Source organism: Ciona robusta, chromosome 9 (assembly GCF_009617815.1).
Source record: "Ciona robusta chromosome 9, ASM961781v2".
NCBI classification, from domain to species: Eukaryota; Metazoa; Chordata; class Ascidiacea; order Phlebobranchia; family Cionidae; genus Ciona; species Ciona robusta.
In genome coordinates, this window is record NC_143243.1 from 4,206,999 (window position 1) to 4,228,348 (window position 21,350).

The following is a 21,350-nucleotide window of genomic DNA, read 5'->3' on the forward strand; positions in this document are numbered from 1 at the left end:
AAAATATTAACATTTAAAGATTAAACAGTAAAATTTAAGATTTCAGTTTTTTTTTAGTGTTTTTTTTTTATTAAGATATCAAGTATTTCTAATTCAATCAAAGTATTGGGCAAACTTTGCACTAAAGTTCCTTAGAATTCCTGGTCATAGGACCTCTTAGAAAAAAATAATTCAATTTATTTATTTCTAGGCAATGCAAGCCTACCTTGATTTAAGCACGAAACAAATATCCGAGATTGTTTTCCTCGTTCGTGGAAAATTATCCAAGCAGAATCGAGTCACTCTTGGTGCGCTTATCACACTCGATGTACATGCTCGCGATGTTTTAGCAGTCCTTGTGAAAGACAAGATTCAAAGCATGGATGATTTTGCTTGGCTCTCACAGCTGCGCTATTACTGGGAGGTAGGATTCTGTTACTTTACTAGTTTTTTAAAAATTTCCCTGAAAAATGTTTGAAAACTAGTTAATTTTTTGTAAAAATAAATCATTTTGAATCCATTTAGCTTGTTGTGGAATCCATTTTCTTAACTGATGGACTTGTATTTACTTTATAAAAAGAAGATAAAAAGATATATATGTTGCAATAACATATTTAAAAATGGTAAAAGTACATGAATAGTTAATGTACTATATTAGTTATAAGCAGACACGAGGTGTATGTAAAATGACACCAGTGATACAACAACTGTTAGTTCCTCTCCACATGAAAATATTAAGTAACTTTTAACACACGAGTCTGAAACCTCGTGCCGGCTTACGAGTTATCATGTATGTTACTTTGTGGGTGATTATTTTCTGGGGGATTTTTTCATTTTTTTTATGTATGGCTGATAATTTAGAACCCATTAATGACCACTGGGTTGGAGCAATTGCCGTTAAGTGTCTTGCCCAAGGACACATAGGCCCACAATGGTAGCAGCGTCAAGCCTTGAACCCATTACTTCTGGGTTACAGGCAGGCGTGCTAATCACTGTACCACGGCGCCAGGTAACCTTTGTTCAATTACAGGAGGAAAACATGCAGACACGCATGATCAATGCTGGCTTAGCTTATGGATATGAATACCTCGGTAATACACCAAGACTGGTTATTACTCCACTAACTGACAGATGCTATCGGTAACATGAACTTCATATTTATTTATTAAGCTTCATAAAAAACAATTGTTCCAAATTTTTTCGATTTTACAATAAACGTGCCATTTATTTTGCTGTATGATAAAATAGACATTTTTGCTTAATAAATAAACACAGATATCTTGAAAGTTATATTTTTTAAGTCAAAGGTTTTTTTTGTAACTTTTTAGCTATTAATAAAATTCCTAAATGTAAAAACCTTTTTACTAGGCGTAATTTTTTTTAATTTAAAATTCTCTTTATATTTAATAAAACCTGGTTTAAAGTGTTTTGGTATTTACATCTTTGTGCTGAAGTTCAAAAAACACCCCATAATGTAAATTTCAACAGAACATTATTTGGGGCATTGAATCTTTTTCTTGGTGGAGCTCCAGAAGGGCCTGCTGGGACAGGAAAAACTGAAACGACCAAAGATCTTGCAAAAGCCATCGCTAAGCAATGTGTTGTATTCAACTGCTCTGATGGGTTGGACTACATTGCTCTTGGGAAGTTTTTCAAAGTTAGTGTAAACTAAAAATAACATACTTGGTAACTTGTAAGCTGACACGAGGTGTTTGAAACAGTACACCCTGGTATAACTACTGTCGTTTTCCAGCCAGGCAAGGATAAATTAAGTTACATTCATTTATTTAGTGTTGTTGTGAATGTCATATATATTCTCCCATACTTTACCATTCAATATCTGGTGAGGTCCATGCAGAAGCACTAGGGTGTTGGGTTAATAAGCCAATCCTAGCCTATATTTCAGTTTTCACCATTTTGTCTGCTATGGCGAGGCTTATAGATTCATCAGCAATTATTTTATTTAACATTTTAAAAATAACCAATACTTACTTTACCCCAGGGTTTAGCATCATGTGGTGCCTGGTCTTGCTTTGATGAGTTCAACCGTATTGACCTTGAAGTGCTGTCAGTGGTTGCCCAACAAATCCTCACCATTCAAAGTGGGATCAAATCTGGCCAGGACACTTTGCTGTTTGAGGGAACTGAGATTAAACTGGATGTGACATGTGCTGTGTTTATCACCATGAATCCAGGTATGTGGTCTGTATAACGTTATGTGTTTTGAATATGCATTGCCAGTTATAGAAGTATGTTAGGAGTTTCTGGGTGACATGTGCAATAAAATATGTGCTGTTGGTAAAAAGCTGTGAGTGGCAAATAACATTTGGTGTCCTGCATATAGATATAGTGCACTTCGAATTTTTTTATCTGAAACAGCGGCAGTTGTAGTGGCAGTTGTACTGTGGTATTAATTTTTATAGTTAAATTAAGTATATCTACTCTTTAATGCAGAGGATTATGCATTTCCTAACAAAACCTATTCTACAATTTCTTCTGTAGTAATCAATGCATACAAATATATGATATGTATTCAAAGCTGGATGCTTTTCAAGCAATCAACCATTTGATTTAATAAACTTTTCTTATACAGGTTATGCTGGCCGATCTGAGTTGCCAGATAACCTCAAAGCTTTGTTCCGACCAGTGGCCATGATGGTACCTGATTATGCCATGATATCAGAAATTATGTTATACAGGTACACACTCATTTATGCCACATAATAGTTTTTGCCTTTTTAATTTGTGCCATTTTTATATAGAATGAATGTATAAATGCCATATAGAAAGATCATAAAAAAAGTATTCATAAAGTTAATGATGTGGTAAACTATAAGTGGGCAATGGTGTGTGAACCAGAACACCTGTATTATAATGACTGTCCAAGCTCCCCACAGAAAGATAAAGAGGTTACATTCTATTCAATCTCTCTTGAATGTAACTTGCTTTATTTTCGAGTGGCCGGAAACGACAGCCTTTAAACACGAGTGTTCTGTTTCATGCACCTTGTGCCAGCTTATGAGTTACCATTTATGCTACTTTGTGGCAAATATATTTTTTCATTTTTTTTTACCTTTAACATAAATGCGACATTAAAAATGCTGTATATTTTAACAAGACTTGTATTTCTGTATGGGTGTTGTCGAGAACAACATATTTAACCATAAATCCAACATTGAAAGTGTTTTTATTTTAACATAACTTACAAACAGTTGTGGCTTCGTGAACGCTCGTCCACTCTCAGTGAAGATTGTGGCAACATATCGCTTGTGTTCGGAACAACTGTCATCGCAACACCATTATGATTATGGGATGAGAGCAGTGAAGTCTGTACTTACTGCTGCTGCCAACTTGAAGGTAAACTATTTTTATATGAGTGAGAAAAGTAATACAGTCAACCCTGCTTAATCGGACCACATTGGGACCAAGCCAAACTGGTCCGATTAAGCGGGTGGTCCGATTATGCGGAGTGAACAAAGTTCGTCATATTCCAGCCCCTGCGTCGCCATTTCTCTCTAAATAGTGCTTGCGTCTGCTTCCGATCGTCGATAAAGAAAAACTCGCTTCTTCTCTCTAAATACTGCTCGCGTCTGCTTCCGATCGTCAATAAAGAAACACTCGCCCTTTCTCTCTAAATAGTGCACGCGTCTGCTCCCGATCGTCGATAAAGAAAAACTCGCTTCTTCTCTCTAAATAGTGCTCGCGTCTGCTCCCGATCGTCGATAAAGAAACACTCGCTTTTTCTCTCTAAATAGTAGATGCATCTTCTCGGGAAAATGGTCTGTTTAAGCGGAGTATTGGTTTGTTTAACCGGGGAAGATTGTACGAAAAATGTATTTACATACAGGACCAGTGAAAATCGGTCCGATTAAGCGGGTGCTCCGATTAAACGTGGGCCGATTAAGCGGGGTTGACTGTATTAACAAGCGCCAGTGTTTCCAACAAAATTACGATAACATAGAAATACAGGGTTAATAAACTTATACGCAGTGATTACAACAGGGAGATTTAAATTTGTTGCACCTATTGCCTCTGTGGCAAAATGATAAGAGCACATGCCTCTAATCCAGAGTTTACGGGTTTTGAGGAACATTGCTGCTATTTTTTGGACGCTTGTGTCGTTGTGTAAAATACTTGACGACAATTGCACAGTGACCACTTGTGGGTTGTCTTGATTGCCAGCCATACAAAAAACAATCACCTACAGAAAGCCAATCACTTAAAATTACATACGTGGTAACTTCAAACTAGCCATGAGGTGTATGAAACAGAACCCCCATGTTATGCTGACTGCCGTAGCCCCACCACACGCAAGGATAAATAATTTATTCATTTACCTCTCCATCAGCTTGCATATCCGGAGGAAAATGAAGACATCTTGATGCTCCGATCCATCATTGATGTCAATCTTCCCAAGTTCCTCGCCCATGATCTTCCTCTCTTTAACGGGATCACATCCGATCTCTTCCCGGGAGTAAAACTTCCTAAACCAGATTATTCTCATCTTCTTGATGCGATCAAGAACCAGTGCGACAAACTTAACCTCCAGGTATGAGTTCCATCATATTGTTTATTCCACCATACTATTATATTATTAGCATGTATTTTTACCATTTTATGGTACAAAGTATTCAATATACCATATTATAGGAGTACTGTATTGATTCTCAACCCATTAGATTTATTTATATTATTAGCATCAGTTTTCATGGACAAAAGTAAAAATTAAGTCAGTTTGACACTATAATAGTTACTTAAATTCAAAAGTCATTTATTTATTGTGCACACAATAAAATCACCTAAAATCATTTATAACAATATCTTTTATAAAGTCATAGGTTATTGAGTTGGTTAAATAGATTTTTGTTTATTAATTAAACTTCACAATTTAGTTTTACTCTGAAGAGGGCCCAGGTGTAACGAAAGAGGTACACTCAAGTGTGTGTGCAGCTTTAATACTTTCATATGCTTTAAAACCCTCAAACATTGCTTTTCACGAGAAATCATATCAATAACTGCTGCCCACTGTTTTTGACAATGCAAAAAGTAAAAATTTGTTCCAAAATTTTGAAATAATGAAGAAACAATGAAAATTGAATTTTTTTAATCAAAATTTTACAAAAAGTAAAAATCCTTACTTTTTGCTGTGAAAACAGTGGTGGCAGTGTGTTGTTTTTTTGTGTGGCTTATTTTAACCTCCGCGAGTGGTAGCTAACATACTGTGTGTGGATTAACCAGTGGGCACCTGGTACATGCAACCCTGAGATGCCGATGATGATGGCAAGTGTAGGCATTGAAGACTTGGTAACTTGCATTGCACGGTAGATGCGATGCACTACTTGTATGGTTAATTTAGTCACAATGCTTGATTTCCCAAGTTTAAAGATATTTTTAATGCGACATCACCATGAATGGGTCAAAAGCCACAATACACTATGTAATTGGCCAAACGTGGCCTAAATCCCAGGTCCTTAATAAGGACTTCACCCACATAGAATAGAATATCACAATTGGATGATTTTGTGTAGCCAAAAAAATTACTTAAATTTTTAGAATAAAAATATGCAGATGTAAACATGAGGGGTAATGGGCCAATTTTGCCCAAAATCCCAGATTTTAATAACTTGCCACCTCATCAATAGAGAATTTAACCTGTTGTTAAATATAATTCACATTTACTTCAATGTACAATGTTGGTGATTGTTTAAAGTTATGCACCCATCAATTAAGTTGTGATGAGATAAAACAACATAGTATTATGTCACTAAATTTATAGCCTGGCCACAGATAACTTCTATTTAATTATTGAATTAAGTTATGTAGTAGTAGATTGATGTAGTTTTACAATGTAGAATTTTCTAGTAGTGAAAACGCATTTAACACACTGCAATATTGTGTAGATTACTGTACAGTAGTTAACTGCCTTAATATTAAAATTCACTGGTAATTTTTTTCCATTAGTTTAAAAAATATGCCTTTTAGAAAAAATCAAATTATAAACAAAAGTTTTTATAATATTTATAAACAAAAGTGAAGGTAACGTGAAAATTGCATTAAAATTATTTTAAGATGTTTGTTAAAGAAAAAAAAATAAACAAACATCATTGTGATATCACAGATGACAGATTTCTTCACTCAAAAAATCCTTCAAATTTACGAGATGTTGATTGTACGCCACGGTTTCATGATTGTGGGCGAACCTTTTGGTGGGAAGACAAGTGCTTATCGTATACTAGCTGGTGCATTGACTGATATACATGAAAAAGTAAGGCAATAATAAGTATTACTGCTTTAAACACAGATTATCTGATCAGTTAGGCAAACATTGCAGCTCATAATTTTTGCAAAACATGATCTTTTTTTATCTTTTTAAGTGCCATAACGAAAATAAAGTTGTTTAATATAACCAAGCGAAAAAACAACGCGAAAAACAATAGGAATTTTTAGTAACATACATGTTTTTTATTCAAGTTTATTATTCCAGGGGTTAATGGATGAAAACAAAGTCCAGATTACAGTTCTCAACCCTAAAGCTGTAACTATGGGTCAGTTATATGGTTCATTCGATCCAATATCACACGAATGGTCGGATGGTGTATTGGCTGTCAGTTACAGACAGTTTGCTTCATCACAGGTTTGTAAATCTCTTCATTTATAACATACTAATAACTTTTTTATTTGTCTCTTCGCGTACGGTAGCAAAGATTTAGTAATATTTGAAACGAAAAGACAGGATATAGCGGCAAAACAAAAGTTGTTGAAACACGTTTACCGTTAAAAACATATTTACATTTAGTTAGAAGAGAATAAGCGTGGTTGTTACACCAACACAAACAAGCCGTTTATGTTTAATTATTTTAAGTTAAATTTCTAATACAAACAAAGGTATGCGAAAGGACACAGAACATGACATATGGTTTATCTATCTTCACAATTGTAGTAATGAAATCATATTATTAAAATAGGGGATGAGAATTAAAAATAAAATAATAGTTTTTAATGAAACATTTGTTAGAAATGCGGCTGTTAATTCTGACAAACATTAAATTTAAACAGAAACTAAGGTTCAAATTTAGTTTATATTTGTAGTTTTATTCAGTTTTATGAAAATACTTCTTAATCAGGAATAGCTTGTTTTCTTAATATATAGGGCCCCTGATTAGAATGGCTACTGCCTAATAATATTACCTATTATAACAAACATACTTATACACAGACACCTGATCGTAAATGGCTGATTTTTGATGGCCCAGTTGACGCTATTTGGATCGAGAACATGAACACTGTGTTGGATGATAATAAGAAGTTGTGTTTAATGTCCGGTGAAATTATCCAGATGAGTCCACCTATGAGTCTTATGTTTGAACCCATGGATTTAGAAGTTGCTTCTCCTGCTACAGTAAGTATTTGTGTGCCTGCTAGGTGTTTCGACTCCACTTCTGTCTTTAATTAAGTGTAAATTTGTTCTTAACAGTAAGCGTGTAACACAGAATATAATTAAGTAACATTAAACCCAGGGGTCACTAATGGGTTGTCGAAATTATCAGCTTAACATAATAAAAAGTAAAAAAAATCCCAAATATTAATCACCCACAAAGTAACATACTTGGTAAATCGTAAGCTGGCACGGGTGTATGAAACAGAACACTCAAGTTATAACAAGTGTCGTTTTCCGGCTACGCTAGGATTAGGATAAAGTAAGTTACATTTAGTCATTCAAAAGTTGATAAACAAGATAAAACAGTCCTTCAATTTATTGTAGTCTTAATGTATATGAATATATTTTATATACCAATTACTACCTTTTTAGTTTGACAAAGAGTTTAAATTGTACCTCAATATTTTTTTAATCCATATATTTCTCTACAGGTATCAAGGTGTGGTATGATCTACATGGAACCCCACATGCTTGGATGGCGACCCCTGCTAATATCATGGCTCAACACTCTGCCAGAAGGTGTCACTGAGGAGCACAAAGAAATTATTCGAGGATTTTTCGACCGTATGGTCATTCCTGTGACCCAGTGGTTACGAAAAGGTGGTGCGAAGGTAAAACAATTGAAAGTTTTGTTTTGATGCATTGTTCTTATGTTAAGGCATTGTGTTTAAGTTGGCTCAGTACCTGATGTTTCAAGGGGCTGATAGAATAATAATATAGTATTTTAGGAGGAATTTTATTTAGATATTTAAAGTAAAAATCATTATATATGTTTATATATATGTATTTTTTATAAAATGCATTTTTACTGTATTTTTGTAACTGTATAGGAAACATTGTTTTAAAACATCTTTTATTACGATAGGAACTCTCCCCAACAAACAACACAAACTTGGCTGTTTCACTAATGAGGTTAATGGAAGCACAAATGGATGATTTTAAAGATTCTGCAAAAATTAAAGCCATGGATCAGCGCGAAGTAGTTGCATGGATTGAAGTAAGATTGAAATTTTTAAAATTTGTAAAATCATTACAATCAAAGATAGTATAAAAATTGTCATAAAATAATAAAGTAGTGATTAAATGAATCATACTTGTTTATCCTTGCGTGGCGACGCAACAATCGTGGTTTAAACATGGCTCTTCTGCTAAATACACATTGTCCACGCCTACGAGTTACAACGTACGTAACTTTGAGAGTGACTGCATAAACATTGGAGTAGGTACAAAGTAGCATACTTCTTACTTGTAAGCTGGCACGAGGTGTATGAAACAGAACACCTGTGTTTAACAAATGTCGTTTTCCGGTCACGCAAGAATAAAGTAAAATTCATTCATTTATTTATCTTCCATAACTCTTACAAATTTGTTTTAGGGCATTTTCCTTTTCTCATACATCTGGTCAGTTGGCGCAACAACTGACACCGACAGTCGCGTCAAGTTTGACAAGCTCCTCCGTGAGATTATGGATGGTCCTCTTAGTGAGGAGACAAAGAATGAGTACCACATCATTGATCCAGTTCTTCCTCCCAGCAAATCTTTCTCTGCTCCAATCCCTAGAAGTGCCGATGTCTTTAGTTGGCGATTTATTAAAGAAGGAATGGGGAAGTAAGTTGTTTAATCTATATAAGATTTAGTAGTTTATTTTACCAAGTATACTGCTTATATTTCCGGCGCCGTGGTTAGCACGCCTACCTGTGACCCAGAGGTAATGGGGGTTCTTGGCTTAACGCTGCTACCATTGTGGCATATGTGTCCTCGGGCAAGACAATTAACAGCGATTGCTTCAACCCAGTGGTCACTAATGGGTTGTTCAAATTATCAGCCATACATTCACCTTCAAAGTAACATACATGGTAACTCGTAAGCTGGCAGAGGTGTATGAACACCCGTGTTATAATGACTGTCGCTTCCCGGCAACGCTAGTATAAAGTAAGTTACATTCATTCCTTTAAATATGCACAAACATGTTTAGATGGGAAAAGTGGACAGAGTCAATAAAAGATGCTCCACCACTTCCAAAGGATATTTCCTTCAATGAAATTACCATTCCAACCCAAGATACCGTCAGATATTCCTCCCTGGTCAAACTACTTGTCACCCACCAAGTCCCTGTGCTTCTGGTTGGTCCAACTGGTACCGGAAAATCTGTCTACATTAATGTAAGAGACTATAAATTGCTGGTTTTAATTTTTATTGTTACATACATGAATTGTAAATTTGTGATGCATTAAAAACTGATTTGTTTAATTATGATTTTTTTTCAAGTGAGTTTTGTGTATTAATTGGTTCTGTATAAGCTTGAGGTTAAGTAAGAACAAACTGGTTTTATAGCTAAACAGAATTTATGAACTTGGTGATTTCAATTGCATGTACATAAAATGCGACAAACAAAAAAGGCCAAAAAATAAAAACTAAAATTTAATTTTGCCATATAATCAAAATATTTTTCCCTTTGTTATCTACAATTTTTCTGAACAATTTATTCACAATGAACATTTCCATTAAGTTATAACTCACGTACTGATACATTGCAGAACTTCTTAACCAACCAACTAGACAAGGATGCATACAAACCAATGAACATTAACTTCTCTGCACAAACAACTGCAAAACAAACCCAGAACATTATCATGTCTAAACTAGACAAGCGAAGAAAAGGTGTCTATGGGCCTCCACTTGGAAAGAAAACGGTTTGTAGTGATTGTAGTTCATTTACTTGTTGTTAAAACTGTTATTCTAACAACATTATGGCATGGGTGTTTTATTTTATACACCTTGTGCCCGCTTGAATGAGAAATGTATCTTACTTTATTCTCGCATGGCCTGAAAACGATAGTCGTTAAACAGGGGTGTTCTGTTTCGTACACGTCGTGCCAGCTTACGAGTTACCATGTGTGTTACTTTGTGGGTGACTCTTTTCCGAGCGTAACTTTTTTACTTTTTTTTATTTATTTTGCTTATTTTTGTTACAGGTGGTTTTTGTTGATGATATAAACATGCCACAACGTGAGACATACGGAGCACAACCACCTATTGAACTACTCAGACAGTGGCTTGACCACTGGAACTGGTACGCTCATTATAATCTGTATAGTTATATACATACTTGTGAAAAATTTTGGGTAAAAAAATTTAAATTTAATAAATGATTTATGAAAATATTTTTAATGCCAATAATGCCTCATATTGTACAGGTAAAAAATAATAATACATAGTATGGACCTACGGAGGTTCATATAATTCAGGGTAAATAAAAATTCATAATATAAGCAAGTACATATATTCCAGATTAAATAACTGTATAAAATATGCGCAGGTACGATTTATCAGACTGCACGATGATCAAACTTGTCGATATTCAACTCATGGCAGCAATGGGACCTGCTGGTGGTGGACGTAACCCGATCACACCAAGATTTCTTCGTCATTTCAACACAATCACCATCAACGTGTTCGATAATGAGGCAATGTCAACTATCTTTACCAGGATCTTGCATTGGCATTTCGCAATAAGGTAATTATTACTAAGATTTTTTTGCAACTTTTACTTTGTCCTCGTGTTGCTGGAAAACAACAGTCATTATACCTTGGGTGTTCTGTTTCATACATCTCGTGCCAGCTTTTACCAAGTACGTTACTTTGTGAGTGATTATTTTTTGGGGTAATTTTATCATATTTTGTATTTATCAATTGATTTCACCGAAAAATGCATGTAGAGCAAACGGAAATTACCTTACAAAAAATCTCATCTTCTCTTAAACCTGGTTTAATCTTAAATTGCATATTTACTGCTTTCAAAATATAAATCTATTTTATTTTATAATATGCCTTCACCTAGATTTTAAAAACAAGACAAAATATCTTCCTTTAACAGAAACACCTTTGACAAAAATTTCATTAGTTTGGTTCCACAAATCGTAGAATGCACATCAGATGTTTATCACTCTGCTGCACAGAACCTGTTACCGACTCCAGCCAAATCTCATTATTTGTTCAACTTGAGAGATTTTAGCAGAATCATTGGTGGCATATGTCTCTCAGTACCACAGTCAGCACCTGAGATAAATGTCATTAAAAGGCTGTGGTTTCATGAGGTAATACTAACTTAAAAAGCATGACCATCTATTAACTTTAATCTTTTATATTTGAATTAAATAGTTACTTTTTCATTGCGAATTGCAAAAAATTTTAAATTGGTCTGAACCAGTATATATATATTTTTTTATATTCAACCCATAATATTGGTTAAAAATTTAATTTTGTTAAAAAAATGACAAATCATCTAATGTAAAGTGCTTGTCCTCACAAAATACCCAAAGAAATTAAATTGAAAACTAAGTCAAAAAATCATTTATCTATGTATGCTTTTGATCATAAAACTTCCAGTGGAAAACCAAAAATCTAGCTTAAAAATATCGCCGACCTATGTTCATGTCCGGCGCCGTGGCAAAGTGGTTAGCGCGCCTGCCTCGCTGCCTGTAACCCAGAGGTAATGGGTTCAGGGCTTGACGCTGCTACCATTGTGGGCGTTTGTGTCCTTGGGCAAGACACTTAACAACAATTGCTCTAACCCAATCATTTATGTTTTTATCCCAGGTCATGCGAGTTTATTACGATCGTCTGGTTGACAATCAAGACAAGGAATGGGTGTTCAATCACATGAAGGGAGTCGTCAATGATAAGTTTGGGATAAATTTCCATGAACTTTTCAAACATCTTGACTACAATAATGATGGAGAGGTGATGTATTTTTGTTAATATATTTATATTTTTAAAACAATACGCTAAATATTTAAATGTATGAATGAAATTTATTTGGTATCACCTAACAAAGAAAAAGAGAGTTGACAAAAGCGAAAAGACAGGTAGTAACGGTAAAATAAGGTTTGTTTAAACACGCTTATTGATAAAAATAAGACATAATGTTTTGGATAAAAGGGGTGACGGTTACACCCTTTTTAGTAATTTCAATTATCTTTTGTTAGTCTTTGTATTTAAATAGTGTAGCTAACATGTTCAAATTTTTTACTATAATGGTTAATATATGTTTAGGTTTGTAAGTTCAGTATTTATAATCAGTAAAAAATGCGACTCCATGTTGTAACAAGTGTTGAAATGCAATATCATTTATTCCACCCATAAATGATCGCTGCCTTGTAGATTTTTACACAGCTGCGTTAGATGCACTAACGAATATTGTTCTCTGGGGAATAGTCACACTCCTACAGCAACCAAATTTCTAGCAAATAAAGTTTCCTGATAAAGACAATTAATCTGATCTTTGTTATCATATTTGATGACATAAATATTATTTCTTTTTGTTCATAAAAAAAAAAAAAATATATTTTATTTATAGATAAAAATAAAATTTATCTTATTTTTATCTTCCAGGTAGAAGAGGATGACCTTCGCAGTTTAATGTTTTGTGATTTTACTCCAAAGAACGAGAACAAACTTTATGTTGAAGTGGAGAATGTTAATAAACTCCGAGAAGTCGTCGAATCTCACCTCGATGAGTTCAACAACATGAGCAAGAAACCAATGAACCTTGTTATATTCAGGTGAACGTTTTAGTACAAACCAGAGTCCGTATACAAACATGAGTTATTTCATGTCGCCCATAGAAATCACATAGCACACAGCAAATGGGGCTAAATTGATCATAGACATAATATAAATATGTACATATATGGCTAAATTTAATATATTTTATGTTTTTAATACAAATACAGGATGCAGATTAAAGAAAATCAAATTTTCAAGTAGTTGTTTAAATTTATTAAAGCTTAAAAGTGACTTGAAGTTTTTGAGTTGTATAAATAAACTGCGACTAAGCAGAAAAATATGTTTAAAAATTCCCGTTGCTAGGGTAAACAATCGGCGAAATTAGCCCCATTTGGTTGCCCTGTAAGATTTCTATGGTGATGAAATAACTCATGTTTATATACGGACTCTGGTACAAACTAATTGAATATTTTACAAAATAAACGCAAAACATGATTGAATCTGGAAATGTACAGTCTGGAGCGTTTTAATTAAATGATGAAATGTAATACAGTTACAGTCTTCTATTTAAACTCTGACAGGTTTTTATTTTATTTTATTTTCACATTGGGTAGTAAAGTAACATATTTTCACAATTCTGTGATTTATTTTTATTTATTTGAACTTGATGATGTACTAATGATACTTTTAGGATTTAAAACAAAACATTTGAAAAGTGATTGTTTTAGTATATATAGTATATTACTCATTGTTTTGATTGTGCCGTTCGATAGTATTTCTTCACAATATTCCAACTTCTGACATCACTAATGTTGTTTTAGTATTTTTCCGTAATATTATGTTCATATTAAACTGATCAGAAAACCTTTTTTCTTCAAACCGTTTACTATATTGGTATATATTGAAACGTTTCTAAGAGTATATAACCTCGACCGAGCTGTCAATGAAAAATCTCCCATCCATTACCATTATTTTTTTCCATTTGTCATTAAACATTTTTTGTCATATTTTAACAAATGTGTCATAAAACATATTCTTTACCAAACTAAACTGGTTTTCCAACTCAGATTTGCAATCGAGCATGTATGTCGTATATCAAGGATATTAAAACAACCAAGAAGTCATGCGTTGTTGGTCGGCGTTGGTGGTTCTGGTCGTCAATCTCTCACCAGACTTGCTTCACACATGGCTGACTATGAGTTGTTCCAGGTATACAGAAGCAATTTTGTTATATAGGTGTTTTTGTTGTCCTTTAAAAACTGTCTTATCTCTTTTGAGTAGTATTTGGTGTTAAATTAGGTAAAAGGGTTGCATCACTTGTATAAATACTGTTTATACAGAGTTGTTCATAAACATCTTATAAACATATTATTTCCGTTAAGCTTAGAAGATGATCATCAGGTTGCAAATGTAATCATTTTTTTAATAAATAAAATGACAGTTTTATTGAAAATAGTAATACTTTATATATATCTAACTTCTTTAAATTAAGAACTTTTTTCTTTGATACAAACAAAATTTTAATTTATTGAATTTTTTGAATTTTATATTTATATTTTTTTTTGCATCTGGATTAGGTGGAGATCTCGAAAGGTTATACTTCCGTCGAGTGGCGAGAGGATTTGAAAGTGATTCTCCGTAAATCAACGGAGGGTGAACAACATGGAGCTTTCCTCTTCACTGATGTTCAGATCAAAGAAGAATCTTTCCTCGAAGATATTAACAATCTTCTTAATACTGGAGAGGTGGGCATAGAATATGAAAAATGTTTTAACAGTTTCAATACATACCTACCAGCCGATATACATGACCAGTGGCGCAGCCAGAAAAAAAAATAAGGGAGGGGGTTTATATTCAAAAAATTTTTCAATTTTTTTTTTTTAAACTTTTAAATTTTTTTTTATTTTTTTTTGGTTTTAAGGGGGGGGGGGGTCACTACCCCCAAAACCCCCTGGCTGCGCCACTGTACATGACACAGCTTTATTTATTATCAAACTTAGTTTAAAATACTAAAAACCATCTTCAATGTTATCGGAGGTTAAAATATACTTTATTTATGCATTTATATTTCTATTTTACTTTTATTTGTTTAGAAGGCTATAAAATGTATGTAAAAATGAATGCCGTTACCCTAAAAGTGTTTATTTTTCTTATTTCCTATTTCTTGTAGGTTCCCAACATGTTTGCCGCTGATGAAAAACAAGAAATTATCGAAAAAATGCGCCAAGTTGACAGACAGCGTGACAAGTCCAAACAAACTGATGGAACACCAGTCGCTCTCTTTCAACTGTTTATTGGTAAGAATGCATTGTATTAAAGACTGTTGTTTTGCTGCTAACTCTCTTTTTTTCACTAGTTTAATTAATTTTTCTTCCTTATCAAACTTCAAAATCGGCAAAGTTTGCAATGGCGAAAAAGATGGGAATTAATAAAAAACGCAGTCATTATAATATGCTTGTGGGTAATGCAAAGTGCAAAATTTATTCAATAAAAAGAGTGACTGTTACGCAATAATCATATAGTTCTGTGAGGTAAGATGGGACACCTTTAGCACATAATATCCAAATATTCTGATTGTGTATTAAATAATTAACAACGGTCTATGGGAGTTGTGAGGATGCCAAATGAGATGAAAATAGAATGAAAAAGTGTCCCATCTTTCCCCACCATACTATATCTCTTATATAATCATAAAATACTAACACCAATAAACTACAATCCTAACCAGACCGATGTCGAGACCAGCTTCACGTTATTCTTGCAATGAGTCCAATTGGTGACGCATTCCGTACCAGACTTCGTAAATTCCCTTCCCTGGTCAACTGCTGCACTATCGACTGGTTCCAGGTAAGCTTTCAATTTAATTTTCAATCTAAAAATTGTGATATTCAAAATATAATTCGTAATAAATTACTTTTTCTGCCTCGCCTAGTGAGGATAAGTAAATTAAATTATTTATTCCAAACCTTTACCAGAGGTTTCTATTTAGATCCAACAGCGATCATCAGTAAATAAACATAATAAGGTTGTTATCCAATATTTAAGGCTGATATACCTTTGTTTTATTCCCCAGTCTTGGCCCGAGGATGCACTGACTGCTGTTGCTTCACGATTCTTGGAAGATGTTGAAATGTCGGATGAGCATAGAACTGGATGTATTGAGATGTGTAAAAGATTCCACACAGTGAGTAAACTTTATATTTATGATAATTTTAACAACTAATATTTCCTTAACTCGATGTCAAAGAGCTCTAATATAAGTACTACCATGCCATGTATTCCAAATTTTTTTTATGTAGTATTTTTCTTTATTTTATGTCAAAAAAACTATAATTATATTATTATTTCCTCAACCTTTTATGATTTTCGCCTACTTGAAGTCACCTAACTCTGGGTGTAGCACACAAAATGTTTTCAAAAACTAAAATTTTACAGAAAACATGGGTGCCATTTTTCTCAAGTTGAATGAACACATCTTAAATTTTTTAGTTCTTGTTAACTAAATATATATGATGGTTCATAAAGTTCACTCTATAACTCCACTGTTTTCTTCTACTAGTCCACACGTACACTCTCTGAGCGATTCCTGAACGAGCTACAAAGACATAACTACGTTACCCCCACATCATACCTTGAATTAATCAACACGTTCAAGTCGTTGCTCGGTAAAAAGAGAACAGAGGTTCACAAACTTAAGAGGAGATACGAAGTTGGTCTTGAAAAGTTGAACTCAGCAGCTTCACAGGTCATTTAATTTTAATTTTAAATCAATCTCAATTTAATTGACTCTTATGCAATTTTTTTATTTCAGTTTTTAAATAAAATTAATCAGAATAATAAGTTTTGAACTTTTCTGTGTAATGTTCACTTTTAAGTGTGATCATTTTACACTTTTTATGTCAATTTACAAAATTGGTGATTAGGCCTATATTATAATGTACAACAAAATTACTTTTTCCAATAATCATGAACTGTTACTTCTGCTACCATGTATAATATAAAATAAGCTTTCATAAAAAATGTTTATTTTATTTCAACTTTTGGAATAAACTATAAACACATTTTTAGGTTGCCGACATGCAAAAAGAGCTTACTGACCTTCAACCCCAACTAGTGGTAGCGAGCAAGGAGGTTGATGAGATCATGGTGAACGTGGAACGGGAGAGTATCGAGGTTGCAAAAGTTGAAAAGGTAATGATAAACTTTATAAATATGTGTTATAATTATAACTACTTCTACATGAAAGTAGTTGCTCACCCAGAGCTGCCATCATTGTGGCAATAAGTTTTTTTTTGAGGCAAAAGGTGTATGAAACATAACACCTGTGTTATAACGATTGTTGTTGCCCCGCCACGTGGGGGAAAATAAGTTACTTTCACTTAAGAAAAGGCTGTTATTCAAGTCTTCATTTATAACCAAACACAATACAAAATTTCCCTTTTCGTTACCAACAGGTTGTGAAAGCAGACGAAGCTGTTGCTAATGATCAAGCTAAAGTAGCAAAAGGAATCAAAGATGAATGTGACGCTGACCTTGCTGAAGCTATTCCCATATTGGAGGCTGCATTGTCTGCATTGAACACACTCACACCTGCAGATATTACAGTCGTCAAATCTATGAAGAATCCACCAGCTGCTGTTAAACTAACCATGGAAACTATTTGTATTCTCAAAAACATTAAACCCGAGAGAATTCCTGATCCATCTGGTTCAGGTAAATAAGTTTATTTTTAAAACATGTATTTTTTTCTCTGTGGATTAATATGATGCTTAAAACTTACATTTTACAATTTGTGGCAAAATTGGGTGGAACTTATTTAAACTAAGAAAGGCAACACTGGTAAAATGTTTTGGGTATCAAAATACAATTTCAATGTTTGAGTTTTTGATTAATTATCATTTGTACCCAATTGAATAAAACTTTTACTAATTTCACAGAATTTCTATAAAATAACAATGTAATCACAGTAAAAATAAAACTGGTTATTTTAATTATTTTCCCTTCATAGGCATTTGTTCTCATATACGCTATGATTGTCTTTGTTAATTCGTTATTAATATATGTTAGGTGTAGCAACTACGCTTATTTTCTTTCAATTAAATGTAGATATATTTTTAACTGAAGCCCGTTTTAACAACTGTTGTTTTGTCACTATATCCTGTCATTTTGTTTAAAATCTTTCTAAATCTTTGCTACCATAATTGAAGAGACAAATAAAGTTATTATTATTATTACCAATATTTTATTAACATATTAATTTGAACCTAGGTAAAAAGATTGAAGATTATTGGGTTCCATCTAAGAAACTTCTTGGTGACATGAAGTTTTTACAATCCCTTCAAGAATATGACAAGGACAATATTCCACCTAACCTAATGAAAATTATCAGGTATACAGAAATCTAATATATGAAAATTATCAGGTATACAGAAATCCAATATACAAGTTTTAACTTGTAACATATACTGTTTCTGATAAGTTACATAAAACTAGACAAATAAAACCGTCATTCCAGCAAAGTAACAAAGAACTTAATGAAGTTAATGTTATCTTTTTCACAAAAATCTCAAAACAATATTTATTTTGTAAAAGATTTGAATGTTTGCAACATTCACTTTAAAGTGTAATTTTTTAATTTCCCATAGCTGTTGTATTGGGAAAGTTTGCAATATTAAACGTATCATCACATAACTTCATTACTATTTAGATCAAAGTACATTCCAAACCCGGAGTTTGTCCCTGAAAAGATCCGTAATGCTTCCACCGCATGTGAGGGGTTATGTAAATGGGTTCGAGCCATGGATTCCTATGATAAAGTTGCCAAAGTTGTTGCTCCAAAGAAAATCAAACTGAAGGTTTGTATACAAGTCTCTCAAACTTAAAGCTTCATATGTTTTATAATATATAGTAGGTTGGGGGAAGATGGGACACCTTTTCATTCAATTTTCACGCCCAATTTGGTAGTAAACAAAGAAAATGCAAAGAATTATAAAAGTGTATCCTCACGAAAGAATTTTAAAAGCGTATCCTCCCCTAGATCGTTGTTAATTGTTTAAAAGACGATCAGGATATTTGGATATCATGTGCTAAAGGTGTCCCATCTTTCCCCACCCTACTGTATTTAAAATAGTTGTATGAGAAAAAACAGTCCATTTACAGCTTACATTAAAAAACAGCTAAATTTAGAAAACTGACTAATGGTCATTCAAGTCAAACCAAATAACAAGGTTATTTGCTCTAATGCATGTCATATAAGAATGACACTCTGGTGCACTAACTCAGCTTATAAACGAACACAAAATTACTCAAGCGAACATTAACACGGAGATTGAGAAAAACATTATTAATAAAATAATTGTTTGGACAATAATGATACTTTAAGGAGTTAACATAAAGGTCGTAATAAACATAAAAATCTTATTGAAGTAAACAATAAATAGCCTACCTTATAAAATAAAATATTAACAGAATTAATTTGTTAATTTAAGTTCTCTTTATTAAATACATTCTTTGGCTTTTGATTCCTTTTTTTTTTCGTTTTTACAATAATGTAATCTTTGCCATCAAAGAAAATAAGTAAAATGATGTTATGTTCTTTAGGGAGCAGAGGCAGAATTGAAAGTAGCCATGGCCAGTTTAAGGAAGAAGCAAGCTGCACTGAAAGAAGTTCAGGACAAACTACAAATTCTACAAGATAAATTGGAATTTAACAAACAGAAAAAAGCTGATCTTGAAAACCAGGTAAATTGGTTGTTTCTTTGAGTTGCTGCAGGACTTAAGTGTATGATAATTTAAATGTGCAAAGTTTTGAATAAATCTTAATATTACTATAAAAATATATGGGAAATATTGCTATCATACAACCTATTGCACCGTGATTAAAGGGCTCACCTCTAGAACGGAGGCTTAAGGCTTGACACTACCACCATTGTGGATGTATGGCTCCTTAACAGAACTGGCTCCGACAAAGTTTCATTTATATGGAAAAGAAACTTGCAAGAGAGCATGAGGTGTATGAAACAGAACACATGTGTTGTACTGACTACCAAAACCCACCATAAATAAGTCACTTTTTAATTCATATTTCCAATGCACAGGTTGATCTCTGCAGCAAAAAGCTACATCGTGCCACGCAACTTATAGAGAGCTTGGGAGGTGAGAAAGACAGGTGGGGCGAGACGGCCCATGCTCTCGGTATAACGTTCAACAACTTGACTGGTGATGTGTTGATTGCATCTGGCATCGTGGCTTACTTGGGAACTTTCACTTCCAAATTTCGAGAGGTAAGTTAACCTTTGTAAAAGAGTTATTGATATAATTATTTTTGAATAAATGTAACTTATTTTATCCAAGCGTGGCTGGAATATGACAGTCGCTATAAGGTGGGTGTTCTGTTTCATACACCTCGTGCCAGCTTACGAGTTACTATGCATGTTACTCTGTTGGTGATTATTTTTTGGCGGGATATTTTTTCCTATTTTTATGTATGGCTGATAATTGGAACAACCCATTAGTGACCACTGGGTTGGAGCAATAGCTGTTAAGTGTCTTGCCCAAGGACACGGTTTTGGCAGCTTAATAGTTATTACTGAGATTTACTTTAGTTAAGTTTGCACAAAGATAAATACATGTAAGACAAAATTATTACCACTGTACAAGGTAGAATTGTTTCTAAATATAAAACTGAGAGTTAAAGTCATTATATTGAAGCAACCTACAATATATTTAATTCAATTAAAAAACATTTCTTCGTATATAGTTTAACTTACCTGCAATGTTAAAATAAAGTTTTATTGAACTACCATAGCAACCTACACATAACAATGTAACTAATAAGCATAACTTCTAAAACACAGGATCAAACAGCTGAATGGTTAAAGAGTTGCCGTGCGGACGACATTCCATGCACTGATAATGTAAATCTGCATATGGTGCTTGGTGAACCAGTGAAAATACGACAGTGGAATATATCTGGTCTTCCTACTGACAGTTTCTCAGTTGAGAATGGAATCATCATAAGGTTTGTGGGGAAATAAATATATGGCAGTTCAACCGTTACCGCTAACAACTATTGTTCTTGTTATCTTTTGACTTCTAAATATCCCGTTCTTAATATTTTTTTTGACACCTATCTTAGGCACTTCTTTTGACTTCATTAATATATTAATGTTCATAATGTTTTCTAATATTTGTGAAGTTAAGAACAGTGTTGCTCTAATTTACATGACCCATATACTTTAAAAGAATTTTAATGGGTTTTAAGGTGGGGCAAGATATTTAACTGTAAGTGCTCATACCAAGGGGTGACTAATTGTTTTCCAAATTTTTCACCACAAAAAATGAAAACTTGTAAGCGGGCACGAGTTGTATGAGCCAGAACACCTGTGTTGTAACGACTGTCCATCCACCTGTCACAGGAGGATAA

General features: G+C 33.5%; 1 protein-coding gene across 5 annotated transcripts in view; it reads left to right on the top strand.

The window, feature by feature from the left end:
• Positions 1-21,350, top strand: part of LOC149731138 (dynein axonemal heavy chain 7-like) — a 52,086-nt gene that overhangs the window by 16,279 nt on the left and 14,457 nt on the right. For 2 of the 5 annotated variants that reach the window (XM_089884963.1, XM_089884964.1), the window contains exons 26-59: positions 191-403; positions 1,010-1,119; positions 1,468-1,636; positions 1,982-2,174; positions 2,573-2,678; positions 3,192-3,336; positions 4,328-4,528; positions 4,872-4,907; positions 6,098-6,244; positions 6,464-6,613; positions 7,196-7,378; positions 7,849-8,028; positions 8,283-8,414; positions 8,793-9,025; positions 9,393-9,579; positions 9,955-10,110; positions 10,393-10,490; positions 10,737-10,934; positions 11,295-11,514; positions 12,017-12,160; positions 12,812-12,981; positions 13,993-14,134; positions 14,503-14,670; positions 15,096-15,222; positions 15,654-15,772; positions 15,999-16,109; positions 16,485-16,670; positions 16,994-17,116; positions 17,380-17,638; positions 18,194-18,314; positions 18,633-18,780; positions 19,526-19,666; positions 20,023-20,208; positions 20,782-20,945. In XM_089884963.1, the coding sequence (XP_089741089.1) occupies positions 191-403; positions 1,010-1,119; positions 1,468-1,636; positions 1,982-2,174; positions 2,573-2,678; positions 3,192-3,336; positions 4,328-4,528; positions 4,872-4,907; positions 6,098-6,244; positions 6,464-6,613; positions 7,196-7,378; positions 7,849-8,028; positions 8,283-8,414; positions 8,793-9,025; positions 9,393-9,579; positions 9,955-10,110; positions 10,393-10,490; positions 10,737-10,934; positions 11,295-11,514; positions 12,017-12,160; positions 12,812-12,981; positions 13,993-14,134; positions 14,503-14,670; positions 15,096-15,222; positions 15,654-15,772; positions 15,999-16,109; positions 16,485-16,670; positions 16,994-17,116; positions 17,380-17,638; positions 18,194-18,314; positions 18,633-18,780; positions 19,526-19,666; positions 20,023-20,208; positions 20,782-20,945 (5,366 nt within the window). Of the gene's footprint in view, positions 1-190; positions 404-1,009; positions 1,120-1,467; positions 1,637-1,981; positions 2,175-2,572; positions 2,679-3,191; positions 3,337-4,327; positions 4,529-4,871; positions 4,908-5,217; positions 5,284-6,097; positions 6,245-6,463; positions 6,614-7,195; positions 7,379-7,848; positions 8,029-8,282; positions 8,415-8,792; positions 9,026-9,392; positions 9,580-9,954; positions 10,111-10,392; positions 10,491-10,736; positions 10,935-11,294; positions 11,515-12,016; positions 12,161-12,811; positions 12,982-13,992; positions 14,135-14,502; positions 14,671-15,095; positions 15,223-15,653; positions 15,773-15,998; positions 16,110-16,484; positions 16,671-16,993; positions 17,117-17,379; positions 17,639-18,193; positions 18,315-18,632; positions 18,781-19,525; positions 19,667-20,022; positions 20,209-20,781; positions 20,946-21,350 lie in introns of all 5 variants that reach the window. The other 3 variants (XM_089884965.1, XM_089884966.1, XM_089884967.1) reach the window with 2 other exon arrangements.